Source organism: Pinus tabuliformis, chromosome 8 (assembly GCF_031772625.1).
Source record: "Pinus tabuliformis cultivar Carrire ecotype Pingquan chromosome 8, CPIR1, whole genome shotgun sequence".
Lineage (NCBI taxonomy): Eukaryota > Viridiplantae > Streptophyta > Pinopsida > Pinales > Pinaceae > Pinus > Pinus tabuliformis.
In genome coordinates this window covers 88,602,748-88,618,646 of record NC_142294.1, presented here as the reverse complement: position 1 = coordinate 88,618,646, position 15,899 = coordinate 88,602,748, and the positions used below count along the sequence as shown (strand labels likewise).

General features: G+C 39.9%; 1 protein-coding gene across 1 annotated transcript; it reads left to right on the top strand.

The window, feature by feature from the left end:
* The first annotated feature begins 417 nt into the window (after positions 1-417).
* On the top strand, positions 418-2,924 carry LOC149234277 (LEAF RUST 10 DISEASE-RESISTANCE LOCUS RECEPTOR-LIKE PROTEIN KINASE-like 1.2). The gene is made up of 4 exons (XM_089461143.1): positions 418-1,030; positions 1,341-1,364; positions 1,461-1,484; positions 1,608-2,924. Exons 1-4 carry the CDS (start codon positions 655-657, stop codon positions 2,753-2,755), a joined length of 1,572 nt encoding a protein of 523 aa, XP_089317269.1. The 5' UTR covers positions 418-654; the 3' UTR covers positions 2,756-2,924.
* The last annotated feature ends 12,975 nt before the right edge of the window (positions 2,925-15,899 follow it).

Sequence of the window (15,899 nt, the reverse complement as noted above, 5' to 3'; positions counted from 1 at the left end):
GGCTTTTCGAAAAGATTTATTAATAACCATCGTCTTGGTGGTAAAAATCTTCTTATATCTACCGTCCCGTGGGTATCACGGAATATCTTATAACAGAGAATTCCAATACTGCTTTTCACGGCATCTTCTTAGATTTTTTCTTTCAAACTTATCTCTTGAAGTGACTAATTTATGGAAGACTGACGAGTCAACGAAAGTTTAGGACGTCTTGACGGGAAGGGTAGGCGATGATCTAAATTAAATTATTTGATGGTTTATGTTAAAAACTAATTTAAATGACTAAAGACGATTTCCTTCAATTTAAAAGATTTTCTTACTTAACGCTGCATACGCTTCATTGTCGTCCATTCCCAACACTGATTCTATGCCTATCATCTCATCTTCTCCCGATGGAATTATATACTCTTCGTCTTCATTATACTTAGTTTCTGTTGTATCTCTCTATTCCCCTGCTACTTATGCTTGGATATATGGGGACCTTTAGGTGTGGGAAATCGTGGATGCGGTCACCCTAACCTTCAGATCGACTGTGTGCAGAACTTATCTCTAGTAATCACAATTCAGGGCCAGAATTACACAATACTAGAGTGCCATCATGACTTCTGCTCTATTGTGAAGGGCGAGAAGTGCAGATTCATAGATCATCCCACTGACATGCTGATAACGCATCAACAACGTACGGACACAGCCGTGATATTCGCTAGAGAGAACAGGACCCTCTACGTGTACAATTGTAATAATGAGCCTCAATTGAACAACTCGAGAATTCTTAACGGGAAATGTAATGCTAGTGTCTACTACGGTTTGTACGACAATGGGAATTTGATTCCGGGATGTTCTAAGACACAAGTAACAGTTGATGTGGGATCAATGCAACTGCTTTACAATGATACAAAGAGAGATGAAAGCTGTAAATCATGTTTCGAAAGTGGAGGGATGTGTGGCCACCCTTACAACACTTCGGATTCACCTGCACCGTTCGTGTGTTATTGCAAGGATGGAGCCCGTACAGACAACTGCCACAACCACGGTATGCTCTATTTTTAAATTTTCACAAAACTACTTCGAACTGCTGCTTCAGTTAAGATGTTACGAATTTATTCATAGGCACCCAAGAAATAGGGTTGTTATAGTTACAAGTATATGGCCCATCTTTATAAACAAGAATATCTTGTTATCTGTATATGGCCGCGTTAGAGGTCGCCAAACAGCTATTATGATAGGTAAATTCATGACATTTTCCTATTCTGTTTGTCCGCTATAACTCTAGGGTGAATAGGTGTCCACATATGTGAATCGTTCCTGTTACTAACGATAGATGTGTTGTGGCCGCGTTACAGGTCGCCGAACAGCTATTATAATAGGTAAATTTATGATTTCTTCCTATACTGTCTCTCCGTTATATGTATATGTAAATCCTTCCGGTTACTTACGATAGTTGTGTTATGGCTGCTTTACAGGTCGCCGAACAGCCATTATAATAGGTAAATTCATGATTTCTTCCTTTTCTGTTTCTCCGATTTAAGCATACCCTGAACTGGTTTCGTGTTCTTTTAGGGGGGTTAGACGAAGATCACATTGACATGAATCTCTTCATTCCATCGCAGGTTGCTCCGTTGCAGGAGCTGCGCTGTCAGCGATTCTGTCCTTAATTTATTATCTAAACAACAGAAAGCCTCCTCCTAGCGGGGCTCTTCCGAGACCTTTGCCTGGGCGCGAGATGGGCAATTTGCCAATATTCTCTTACGAAGCACTTCGTCAGTCTACAAACGGGTTTCACGAGGAGAACGAACTTGGGGTTGGAGGGTTCGGGTCGGTGTATATGGGTAAACTTTGGGACGGACGAATTGTTGCCGTAAAGAGACTATATCAGGATAACTCTAGGAGACTGGAGCAGTTCATCAACGAGGTGAAGATATTTTCGACGTTGAATCATCCACACGTAGTTCGTCTTTATGGCTGCACCCCTGCAGACAGTCCAGAGCTGCTGCTTGTATACGAGCTTGTGCCAAATGGAACCCTGGCCGATCATCTACATGGCGGTCGCAAAACCCCCAATGTATTACCATGGAATACTCGCTTGAACATCGCTATTCAAACTGCCCAGGCCTTGGCTTTCCTTCACGCCCTTGATCCGCCTATAATCCACAGAGATGTGAAATCCTCTAACATTCTCTTGGATGAGAATTTGGATACAAAATTGGCTGATTTTGGGCTTTGCAGGCTTGTTCCTGTGGACGCCTCACATGTGACTACTATCCCGCAAGGCACACCAGGGTATGTTGACCCAGAGTACTATCAGTGCTATCAGTTGACTGAGAAATCTGATGTCTACAGCTTTGGGGTCGTTTTGATGGAGATCGTCTCTGCTAAAATAGCGATGGACATAAATCGGAACAGAAAGGAAATAAACCTTGCTAACTTGGCGATAACGAAGATTCAGGAAGGGGCTTTGCACGAACTAGTGGATCCGCAGCTGGAGATGGAAGTGAATCATGAGGTGAAGGCAATGGTAAGAGCAGTAGCAGAATTGGCGTTCAGATGCCTGGCGTCAGAGAGGGATGACAGACCGGATATGGAGGAAGTCGTTGCTCAGCTTGAAAAAATCAGATGCTCTGGTACGTCAACTGGTCCAGGTGAAGAGCAGTTGAGATCGTTTTGCAACGTCAAAGAACCAAACACAGCGCTGTTATCTCCCTTCTCTGTGCAGGACAGGTGGCCCAGTATAAGCTCCACTCCAAACATCAGCACATAAACTTTTATTTATAGTTTAATATGCAACTTTCCGCTTTACAGATGTACAAGATCATATTTAATACTTGCACCTGGACATTGTTTTTGTATTTTTGTAATGTTTTATCGATCTAATAAAATTAGTGTGGACTGTGAGTAAAGTATTTGAAAATGTAAAAGTAAACGGAAGTGTGGATCACGTGGTTGGACTTTGATTATAGCCATTCTGTTTTTTTAAGAAGAAAAAACGTTAATATAGTTAAAAAGAAATTAGGCAGAGGAACTACAGAAAGCTATCAAGGGTTTCAAAAAGGACAAATGTCCTGGACCAGATGGCTGGTCGATCGAGTTCTTCTCGCACTTTTATGATATGTTTAAAGAAGATTTGCTGGGGATGGTAGATGCCACTCGTCTGTCAGGGAACATAAACAGCGCTCTCACTGCCACCTTCATTGCATTAATTCCCAAAAAGGAGAGATCGGAATCGTTTGCAGACTTCAGGCCCATTGCATTATGTAACATCCTTTACAAAATCATATCAAAAATTATTGCTGAGAGAATGAAACCTGTTCTCAGCGCCTTCATCTCCAGGGACCAACATGCCTTTTTATCAGGTAGGAATATTCTTGATGCAGTCGCCTCGACACAGGAGTGTTTATTTTCAGTCTTGTCCAAAAATACTGATGCCGCTATCCTAAAGATAGATCTGGAAAAGGCTTACGACTGTGTTGATTGGGGATTTCTTAGAATTCTCCTTGCAAAAATTGGTCTGAGGTCACAGGGAATCAATTGGGTGATGGCATGTGTCGAAAACGTTTCATACTCAGTTATCATCAACGGCATCCCATCATCCTTTTTCAGGCGGAGAGGGGGCTGCGGCAGGGCTGTCCCCTCTCTCCCCTTCTCTTTATTCTTGTCATGAACTCTCTTAGCACACGGATTAATAAAGCGGTTGCTGACCAGCGTTGCCTTCCGATCAAGATCTGCAAGAATACTTTTCTTTCTCATAACCTCTTTGTGGACGACATTCTTATCTGCGCCATGCTTCACAAATCTAGCTGGCTCTGTCTCAATGAGATCTTTCTCAAGTTTCAATCTGCCACGGGACTGGTCATAAACAAAATCAAATCCATGCTGTATCACAATGGCACTAATCAGGAGTTAGTTCAATGGATTGCCGCGGTTTTTGGTATTAATCTGGCTTCTATAAACGAAGGATTTAAATATTTGGGCTTCCCCCTCAAACCAAAAGGGAATCGCAAAATGGACTGGCTTTGGTTAATTGATCGGTTCTATAACAAAATCTCAAAGTGGGAGATGCGCTTTCTCTCCCTGGGAGGCAGACTAATCCTGGTCCAATCGGTCCTATCCCACCTTGCCGTTTACTGGGCTCATCTTTATTTTCTTCCGGCTTCCATAATTAGAAAGATCGTTTCTTTGACTGCTAACTTTCTATGGGGCGGAAGAACACATCAATCTAAGATTCATTTGGTCAAGATGGATACCATTTCTCGACCGAAGAGGGATGGCGGTTGGGGCCTTCTTCATATGCGGTCTTTTGGCATGGCCCTCCTCTGTAAATCTCTGCACAGAGGCATCTACGGAGATGGCATTTGGAGCTCTATCATCAAACAGAAATATCTGAAGGGAAGATCGATGGTTTACTGGTATAGGAGGAAATCCCTGGGTTCTGAGAGGGGTTCTGCCATCTGGCTCAGCCTCAGAAAGGTACAGGCCCTCTTTCTAGGCTTCTTAAAATGGCGCTTTTCCTCCGGTTCCAACGTTCTTCTTGGTATTGATTCTACTATATATGGGCTGGAATCCTCGCTTTCTCCTGATCTCATATCTTATCTTCACACTAAGGGGATCTTCACTTGGAACAAACTGATCCATGCCTGGTCGTCTTCTGCGCCAATCTGGAAGGATGGTGATGAACTTGGTCTGCCCCCTCCTCTACGGCCTACATGGGACTTTGCTGTTAATTGTTTTGCTGGGAAAGGCATTACTCAAACAGGTTTAAATGACGAGTTAGTTTGGACGATGGGGTTCTCCAATCAGCCTGTACGGGTCAAGGATTTATACACAGCTGCCTCGTCCCTTCTTCCGCCGCTTCCCGGCCCCTCCTTTCCCTCCAAATTCTGGAAATCTTCCTGTCAGCTCAAGGCTATTTTATTTACATGGCTGCTCTTCTCTAACAGGAATCTAACTTGGGAAGTTCTTCAAAGAAAGGGTTGGATGGGTCCCGGCAAATGCTCTATGTGCTGCCAGGCGTCTGAAACAAATGTCCATTTGTTCTTTCAATGTTCGGCATCAACCCAAATCTGGTATGATCTCTCCCTATCATTTGGTTTTCCTTACCAGGTGTTCGCTTCTGTTCAGGATGGTTTCAGATGGTGGTCCGATCAACGATCAGAATGGAGATCGCTATTCATCTACACGTGCTGGCTCATGTGGAAATGGAGGAACGGGCGCATTTTTCAGGATTCCATGGCTCCCATTTCCTCCATTCCCATCCATGTTTTTGCTTTGCTCGATCAATTTTGAATCTGATGGTTTTCGAATGCCGTCCTTTATGGATCTATTGTTGATGGACTGTTTCGGGTCTCATGGGTATTTCTTGTCTGTTGCTGATGGTTTTCTTTTGCTGGCTTACAAGGGATCTCTTTTTATTGGACTGTTATGGATCTTCTGTGTTTTCAATTTGCTCATCCGGAATGTATTTTCTCTTATCTTGACATCTTGTCTATTTGTGGCCATGCTCTGTTTGGTCAGATCAATATGGCCCGATTATGTATCCTGCCTATTATATTTCCTTAATATAATATCATGTCGATTTTCTCTCTGAAAAAAAAAGTTCCTTTTCTGTTTAGTGTGATATCTATGCCATATTTCTCCATGAAAAATACATAACTATCTTAATTTCACATAAAATATCTAGTGTTCATAACTATCTTAATTTCACATCCAAAATTTAGTGTTGAGGTCCAGTGCAAACTACATATTGCAAACTATATATTACCCACATGATGTTCGTGGATGATTAGCTGCTGGGTGGAAAGAATAACAAAGAATAATGGAGTCATATTTATGAAATTCTAAATGAATTTGGTAAAGCTACATGTTTATTCATGAGCAAAGGTAAATCAATCATTATCACATATTCACACGTTGCAATATAAATATATATTTATTATGGAAATTTTTCATATGTTTGAAATTGCAATTCCTCATAGGTTTGGAATTGCAAAAATTCAAATATTGCAAAAATTCAAATAGATGAGGGATTCCATTACCTTGGATATACACTGAAACTTAATAAATACAAAAATAAAGATTGGGAGTGGCTATTAACAAAATTTGAGAAGAATTTTTTTTTTTTCAAAATAAATGGTTTTCCCTGGGGTAGGCTCACCCTTATCAAATTTGTCCTTCGGAACTTGTCAACCTACTGGATGCATTTGTATTTACTACCAAAGGAAATAATTCACAAGATCAAAAAAATTTTGGCTAGATTTTTATGGGCAGGTAAAAGCACGGGAAGGAAATACCATCTAGTCCGTTTGTCTTCCATTGCTCAACCCATTTGGAGTGGAGGATGGGTATTTTGGAATGCTTTAATATTCCATTGGTCATAAAATCTTGTTGGTAGGCATTATATGGTACAGGTATTTGGCAAAATATCATGAAAACAAAATGCATACATCATTGTGATTCCACGCAGTGGATTAGAGATGGGGTTAAGGTACTGTTGTGGCCACCAACAACCCCCCTCTTTGTTTGGTATTATCAATAACACCAAGCAAATGGGGACCCTTAATAAAAATCCAAGAAAAACATTTTATCAAAGTTTTTGTATTTTTGACTCCCTAAAAGCTGTATCGCATCGCGAGAAGAGAGTGAAACGTTTTCCTATGCGCATAATAAGTTGCGAAGAAGCGACGCGAAATTCATCGCATCGCATATATTATGAATCACTCTTAAATGAAAAAACTTAAGGAATCTCCGACGGCCGATATGCAACATCGCATATCGCAACATCGCATAAGCAGCACACAATGATTGAATACTAAGTGCGATCTGCGATTTGCGATCTCCGATTTGCGATCTACGATTTGAGATCTGCGATGAATGCGATCGTCAATTTCTACGATGACACATCTTGATGACGCGATCCCTGATACTGCGATGTAAGTCGCAGAAATCACCCATCGCAAAATTTCCCCAGCACAGTATTCAAGGAAAGCTGTCTATAGACCAAAAATTGGGCGCGCGCCTTAAAGGAATTTAATGATTGTACACCAAAGTATCCAGGAAGGATTGCGTTGTGTTTTTCGAAAAGTCAGTTCATTATGGGTGTCATGATTATGCATTCATTAGAGCTTAAAGCTTTCATGTCAATCTTTTCATCATTTACTCTTTTCCTTTGCGTAAACTGTAAGACAGCAAATAACATAAAGCAATGTGCAGGAAACATCTAAGGAAAAGGGGAAAGCGTCGATGCTCGGAGAACAGAGAAGAGATGCCTTCACAAACGGATGCCGAATGCAACAGGACCACAGACTCCAGAGTATCACTTAACAGATATTGATGTCAATAGGCCATCCAAAACTCAGAATCAAAGGCGCACAAAAGCAGCATGTTTGCAAAAGATCCTGAAGCTTATTGCCGGTAAAGCAAAAAGAAAAAGGCACAAAAGAGGGAAAATGCACCAGAAAAGCCCGGAACAAAGAACGGAGGCAGTTTTCAATACAAAAAATTGTTCAAAGAGCAAAGTCCCTGACTTATTCAGTCATTCGCAAGGCCGGAAACCGAAATAGCAAAAGCAGAATCAGTTTGAGAGAAATTTGGGTTATTACCAAGTATACACACAGTGGATACACCAAGCCAGAAGGAAGATTTTCGAAAATATCTTCTAATTTGCCAGAAAGTGGTGCCAGTGCTTGTTATTTCTATTTTCGTAGCTCAAACGAAAGGAGAAGACGATCAGCCGACTCTTCCCAGGCGAATGTTGCATGTTTACAACACTAAGGAGCAAATATAGAAACAGTTAGGAATTAGATTCAATTTTTAGAAATAATTTTGCTTTAGTAGAAGGGTGGTCATTTAAAACCGTGTCCTAAATTTATGTAATTAAGATTAATTAGTTAGCAGTATTTAAACCCTTCTCAGGCATTTGGAGAAGGGTCCAGAAATTTGTCAAAAAACTTGTCCTCAGAACATGCACTTTTGCACCCTCGGAGGGGGTTTTTGATGAATGGTTGGATCGAGATTTATCAATATTTGCATTTGATATCTGCTACTGATGTTGCACTTCTGTACTCTTAGTAGATGTTAGAACAAGTAGAGATAAATTGTTGTTGCTTGAAGCTTATGAGTGGAACCAGTCATAAATGGTACTTTTATCTCTTGACCATTTCTGCTTATATTCTTAAAGTGATATACAGTTTTCAGTTGTTTATATGTTAATGCATGAATGTGTGGGTTACCATTTGGCACTTCTGTACGGTGGATTCATTTATTTGTGTTTGATATATGAATAACTTATTATGCGATATGCTGTTCACAACTGTTTTGCTTAACTTTTTATGCAGAGTGGTTTATCTTAATTGATTTCTATTCTTATGATAGCTGAATGATCTTTATGACCAGTTATTGTTCGAAATCTCTTTAGATCGCATAATAGAAGAAATACACCCCGGGTTAGCGTAGATTAGATGTGTTGTTTCCTGTTAGATTACAGTAGCATAGAGTTAGTTTAGAAGTTTGAATTAAATTAGCTTTAAGTACTCCTAGATCAGCATCATCCAACTCTACACACACACACACCCCTTAGATTGGGAAACTGGTCCCATTATCCCCAGTCAAACCCGCTATACCAAACGGATAAGGAGCTGCCAACCAAGGTCCAGACCGGGTGGGTATCCCCCTTGTTGTCGACCCGGTTTTCGGGGCTTCAACATATTTGGCGCTAGAAGGAGGGCCCGAACTATGAATGGCACTTAAATCAAAATCTAAATACCATTTTGAGAGTAAATCGCCCTCATCAACTCCCCCGACTTCCCCAGTACGTTTAAATCCAGAGTCAGAAGTCGCTCGAGTATCAGCCGCTGCTACATACCCTAATATTTCAGACCAACTTACCATTGAACCCCCTGAAGTTCAAACTCTGATTTGAAAACTCCAGGGATTTTCTATTTTTACACAGAGGTCTGATAAATCTCAAAGCAGCGTGACTTCGCAGTACAATCCTGCTCATCCCCTGACCAGATTAAAGAGTGAAAAATTTGGCATCCAGCCAACTGAATTCCCTCTCCCCACCAGGAAAAGAGCAAGGAAAACACCACCAGAGTCTGACAGTGAGACTCTTTCATCTACGTCGTCCATTTCAACTCCCTCACCGCGAAGTCAGCCACCCACATCTTCATTCCAAACCACTCATCTATCTTCCACAATCCCTCCTCTTCAATCATCAAAGATCATAGTATCTTCATCTTCCCAGCCTCAGGGATCATCCTCTGCACTTTCATTTGCTAGCAGCTCAACGATGGCCCAGTCTCCATGGAACAATCCTGGGGCAGTTTTAATGCCGCCACCCCTGAGCCAAATACCGGCCCATCCTGAGAAATGGCTACCCAAATTCAATCCAGAAGCAGGCATGCTAGCTAAAGAGCATATTAATAATTTCATGCTTTCTGTCAATCTCAACGGAGTTACCAACGAGGATGCTGTTGTCCGGCTTTTTCCCTATACAATGCAAGGAACAGTCGGGTCATGGTACTTTTCATTACCTTCCGGGTCTATCACAAGTTGGGACATTTTTCAAAGTCAATTCCTTAACAAGTTTGGCGATGACAGATCAACGACGACGTTAATCAATGACCTATCCAATCTTAAAGCCGAGGCTAGAGAACCCATCAAAGATTTCAATTTACGGTTCAATAAAATCCTCAACAAAATTCCCACTGCTTCCCAACCCAGCAAAGAAGTAAGATGTGAATGGTATATTACGGCCTTACCATCAAATTTGGCACTCTTCGTGGATAGGGCAAATAAGACAACCTTAGTTGAAAACTTGACAGAGGCGATAGCAGTAGAGAAACGCGTAGTAGCCCTAGAAAAAATATCTGCAATAGAGGAATGCAAATCTAAGAAAGTCTCCTTCAAAGAAGACCCCAAGAAGAAACAAACGAAAGAACCTTTCGATTTGGAAGGATTACAAAAAGTGTTAAAAACCATGTCCAATGAGATGATTGACATAAAAAAACAAGTAGCAGAAACTTCGTCCAAAAAGTCCTACAGAGCTTTTAAAAGAAGTCCTTCAATGGATGTGAAACCACCCAACGCTATCTCAAACGTCGAATCCGAAGAAGAGGAAGAAGAAGAGAATACCACTGAAGGGCAGACCGATGACGAAGAAGTTGTGGAACTATAAGGAATGTGGGATTTCATCCTCCCGCAAGAATAAGATCAAGAAGCATTTTTGGTTAGCACACGAAGCAAAAATCAACTTGATCCTCCCCAAACTACCCCCAAGCAGAAGGGCGCAAGCCCTGCAGCAAAAGATAAAGTCGCAACAAAGAAAACTACCACTAAAGCGACTCAATCTAGCCCATTCCAATCAGACCAAACACCTCCATCAAGAACATTGATTGTGTCGGATGAAATGGAGTACAATATTATTGATGACATGAAAAAGACTAGGGCTAATATCACTCTTTATGAATTGAGCAAATTGAAACATCAACAGAAGATAATGATGAAAGAATTACATGTCGTGCCTACTACATCTTTGCCTACAGCTGTAGCTTCCCACAACATGGGAAGACCTCCAACCAACACGATCAATAAGGTTGATTCAAATGACATCGCTTTGATTGGAGGAAGATCAAGGTCTCACACTCCCCCTTTTCTTCTCACTTATGAAATTTTCAATAAAAATGTGCACAATTGTTTGGTAGATTCTGGTGCTCCAACGAATATTTTACCCATATCAATATGTGACAAGTTGAATGTTCAACCACAAAAATCCGCAATGCGCATAGTTCAGCTTGATCAATCTCAGGTCGAAGTGATTGGTGAACTTAATCAAGTGACCATAAGATTGTCGTCTAAACCGAAGGTATGTCAGGTTATTGACATTCTAGTAGCTGATATCCCAGAATTCTATGGTTTGATTCTTAGCAGGGATTGGTCCGAGAAACTCCATGGATACTTCTCAACCGACTGGTCGCACATGTGGTTACCCTACAATGGTAAACCGAATCAAATAAAGGTTGAACGAGAATTACACCAGAAGTACATAGTAACGGAATTGGAGGGAGAAAATGAAGCAATAGCATACAACAGCAGTATCATAGGCAATTTCTCGGTAGATTCTTTCCTCGGCAATTTCAATGCTCATACCTCACCTTACTTAGAAAATTCAGTTTTGTCCCAAGTCGAAAATTTTTCCCAAACTAATGATTCAAAGTGTGTTAATTTTTTAGATAAACCTGTAAATACATCTTTGTTTTGGAAATTATATTTTGATGGATCTAAATCTAACGAAGGAGCAGGAGCAGGATGCATCCTGATTAGCCCAGAAGGAAATAAGACCATGCTTACGTGCAGACTTGAATTCGATTGCACAAACAATACAGCGGAATACGAGGCCTTGGTGCAAGGCCTATACAAAGCAATCGGGTTGAACGTTAAGTACCTTCAAGTCTTTGGAGACTCTGAGATTGTCGTCAAACAGGTACGTAACACCATACATTGCCTATCAGGTCATTTGAAACACTATCAATCTTTAGTACAAGATCTGACTGCACATTTTGTAGCATTCAATATTTCGTCAATCCCAAGACTCCAAAATGCAAGCGCAGACCTGTTAGCTAACGTAGCCTCTAGACTTATTCCCTCCGAAGATTTTAGTCCAGATAGATTCTCAATAGAATTAATCTTTAGACTGTCCATCCCTGACAACATTACAAACTGGAGAGTATTCAATGACGATCCTGACATTGTAAATTTCCTCACTTCTGAAGGATCCTACTCCAATCAAATAATTGACGAAGACCATCATGATCGACAAATACAACAAAATAGCACTAATAATGCTATACCTAAATCGGTGGTTAAGTTAGAAGACTTATATGATTTGAAAAGTCGGTTTAAAAGGTCTGCCAATTCTAAGCTCTACAGTTCAACTCTGAACTACGAATTAGTGAACCTAGGAACCGATGATAAACCACAAAACGTTAATCTAGGCCACGGCCTAGCCCCTGAAGAAAAATTAGCGTATATCCGTCTTTTGAGACAGTACAAAAATGTTTTTGCCTAGAATTATGATGAGCTGAAGACATATGACACTTCTATCATTCAACATACTATCCCTATGATCGACAATGAAAAACCTGTCCAACAGAAACTCAGAAAAATTCACCCCAATTTAGAAAATCAGACAAAAACTGAGCTAAATAAGTTATTAAGAGCCAGAATAATTTTCCCCGTCATACATTCCAAATGGGTCTCCAATATGGTACCCGTTAGAAAGAAAAATGAAGATATTAGAATCTGTATCGATTTTCGGAATCTCAACAAAGCCTATCAAAAAGACAATTTTCCCCTCCCACCTATGGAGCAGATATTACAAGCAGTAGCAAGCTCAGAATTAATGTCTTTTTTGGATGGATTTTCAGGATACAATCAAGTGCTGGTACATCCCGATGATCAGTTAAAAACCACATTCCGAACTAAATGGGGCACATACGCATATCGGAAGATGCCATTTGGTTTGATCAATGCCGGCGCTACATTTTAGAGAGCCATGGACATCGCATTCAAGGGTTTAGTCAATAAATCTGTAGTGATTTACCTGGATGATATAATAGTGTACTCCAAGAAGCGAGGCGACCATCTCAAAGACTTGAAACAAATCTTTCAACGATGCTTAAGGTATTGGATTTCACTTAACCCAAAGAAATCTTTTTTCGCATTAAGTGAAGGAAAACTTCTAGGATTCATAGTGTCAAAATCTGGTATTCACATTGAGCCTGACAGAATCAAAGAAATTTCTGAAATATCCATACCTCATAACAAAAAATCCATGCAATCCTGCCTTGGTCAAATCAATTTTGTGAAGAGATTTGTCCTAGATTTTTCACGGATTGTTTCTCCTTTGCAAAATATGATTAAAAAGAATTCAAATTTTAAATGGGGTCAAGATGAGCATGAAGCATTCAACCTGATCAAACAAGCTATCATTAACGCTCCATCTTTAGCAACCCCGAATTTTTCAGAATCCTTTATCTTATACACATTTGCCTCAGAGAAATCATATGCCGCAATTCTAACTCAAGCAAATCAAGAGAAAGCGGAAGCCCCAATCGCATTTTTTAGCTCGAATTTACAAGGTGTTGAACTTAACTATTCAGACGTGGAGAAACAGGCATATGCTGTTTTCAAAGCGATCAAATATTTCAGACCTTTCTTACTTAAAGCCCATACTAAGGTCATAGTACCATTTCCAGCGGTAAGAAATCTTCTAATACAGAAGGATGTGGGTGAAAAAAGAGCAAATTGGATCACCGCTTTACAAGAATATGATCTTGAGATCAAACCAGCAAGAATTGTAAGAGGTCAAGGCTTCTGCAAAATGCTGGCTAGAGCATCGTGAATTCCTAAGAATTCATCTGAAGAGGTACAGACGTATGAGGTAAGCCTAAACGATGCAGAATCATTATATGCTGACACCATTTATTATCTTAAGAACGGGTATGCTCCATCACACCTGGATCACACTAAGAAAAGAGCTCTGAGGTTGAAAGCTAAACAATACCAGCTCATAAATGATGTTCTATTTAAAAGGAATTATGATTCTATTCTCCTTAGGTGTCTTGAGAAAACTGAAGCCGAAAAGGTTTTGCAGGAACTCCACGATGGACCAGCAGGCGGACACTATGCTGGAGATGCTACTGCACATAAAATCTTACGTGCAGGATATTATTGGACCACGCTATTCAAAGACTCACACAGTTACGTGAGGAAATGCCAAGTCTGCCAGACTGCTGCAGGGAGACAAAAGAAACCGTCCATGCCACTACAGCCGGTAAACATCGAACAACCATTTAGTCAGTGGGGCTTGGACATAATAGGTGAGATCGTTCCTCACTCTTCTAAGCAGCATAGGTACATCCTCACAGTAACAGATTATTTTACTAAATGGGTAGAAGCAGTTCCTCTCAAGACAGCTAATTCTAAAAAAATTATTGAATTCATAGATCAACTTATAATCACTAGGTTTGGATTGCCAACGACTTTAATGTTTGATAATGCCTCGTACTTTTCGGGAAATACAATGACTGAGTTTGCACTTAAAAGAGGGTTCAAGCTGAAATATTCGGCCAACTACTATCTGCAAGGTAATGGATTGGCTGAATCGACAAATAAAAACCTGATCAGGATTATTAAAAGAACAGTTAACCAGAACCAAAAGAATTGGCACAAAGCGTTAGTAAATGCTTTATGGGCAGATAGAATAACGAAGAAAACTTCAATCGGCACTTCTCCCTTTAATTTAGTTTATGGGAAAGAAGTGGTTCTTCCAACTCACTTATTCATCCCCTCTTTGTCTTTAGTACAACACATCGATGAGGTATCTACTTCCTCCATACAACTAAGACAAATGGAAATAATTAAATTAGAAGAACGACGAGAAGAAGCTAAGAAAACCCATGCTCATCACCAAGCGCTGATAAAATCCTCTTTTGACTCAAGCATAATGACCAGAAAGAATTTTTAGATGGGAGATTTAGTTTTGAAATGGGATAAGGCTCATGAAGAAAAGGGCAAACATACAAAATTTTAGAAGATGTGGCTTGGCTCTTTTCAGATTGTAGAAGTCATAGGCCCATCAACGTTTGTGTTGCAGGATTTAGCAGGTCGAAGGGATTCTTTGCCTGTTAATGGACAGATCCTTAAAATATATTTTCCATAGAAGATCACTCTTCTATTTGGTAGGATAGTTTAGTTTTTATTTGTTTTTCTCTGTCTTATAAATAAAACTAGTTGTAGATGGTTACTAAAGGGGTTCATGAAAAAGACACCAATTCTCTATCAGATTTTGAGCTTTTTCGCTTGTACTAGTAGCAAAATTTTTCGAAAAATCTGATCTTTATTATTGACAGGTAGAGTTAACTTTAGCCTAGATATGATACTAGTTTCAACTTCAAAAAATTTGATGAAAGCAACCTTTGGTAAAAAATTGTTTTATATCAGCACAATGAAAGGTATCAATAATAAAATAAATATTCTCTGTAAAACTGCTGTTTTCAAACTCTATTATTGTCGTCCAGAGCTTTCTTAAGGAAAAACAATGACTTCCTCCCTGCTAAAGAAAATCGCAGCATTCAGAGGAACAATCCTAGAAAACACTGTATCTCAAAGAATAAGAGGTCTCATCACGAGCCGGCTTATCATGATCACAGATATTATAACTTGCTGACTTTGCCAATACTGTCCACCAAAACAGGGCAACGACTTAAGATTGTTGCAATCAAAAGACAAGGGGTCTCATCACGAGCCAGCTTGTTCAGCAAAAGTGTAAATCAAGTGAATGACTGTGTCATAATTTGGCCACCAAACCAAGACATTGTTCTTTAGAGAATAAAAAAGGAAAAAGTGTCAAAAGGGGTTTTCTCTGAAAAGTTGTAAATAACCTTAAGCAGGATAAAGGATCATTGCTGGGTAAGAGGTAACCCTGTCGAGGCTATGGACGCTTGCGGGAAGCAGAGGCTCTACCTATGACAAATGAGCATATTTTAAAAGCCAGCACACAGAGAAGACCTTATTTTATCTTTAAAAGACCAAGTAATGTCTGGTGTGAATACAAGGACTAAGCCTGAGGAAACAAACAATTGGAATATGAAAAGGTTGAGACAAAATATCATTGATAGAATAAGGTGTAATGTACTCTATCTGTCCATAACAAAATTTAGACGTATGAAAATTTTTCTGCTTTGGAAGTGAAAATTCAATAGAAAAGCAGAGATAACTGGTTCTTCACAGTGAATCGCCATTGTTGTGGCCACCAACAACCCCCCTCTTTGTTTGGTATTAGAAATAACACCAAGAAAATGGGGACCCTTAATAAAAATCCAAAAAAAACATTTTATCAATTTTTTTGT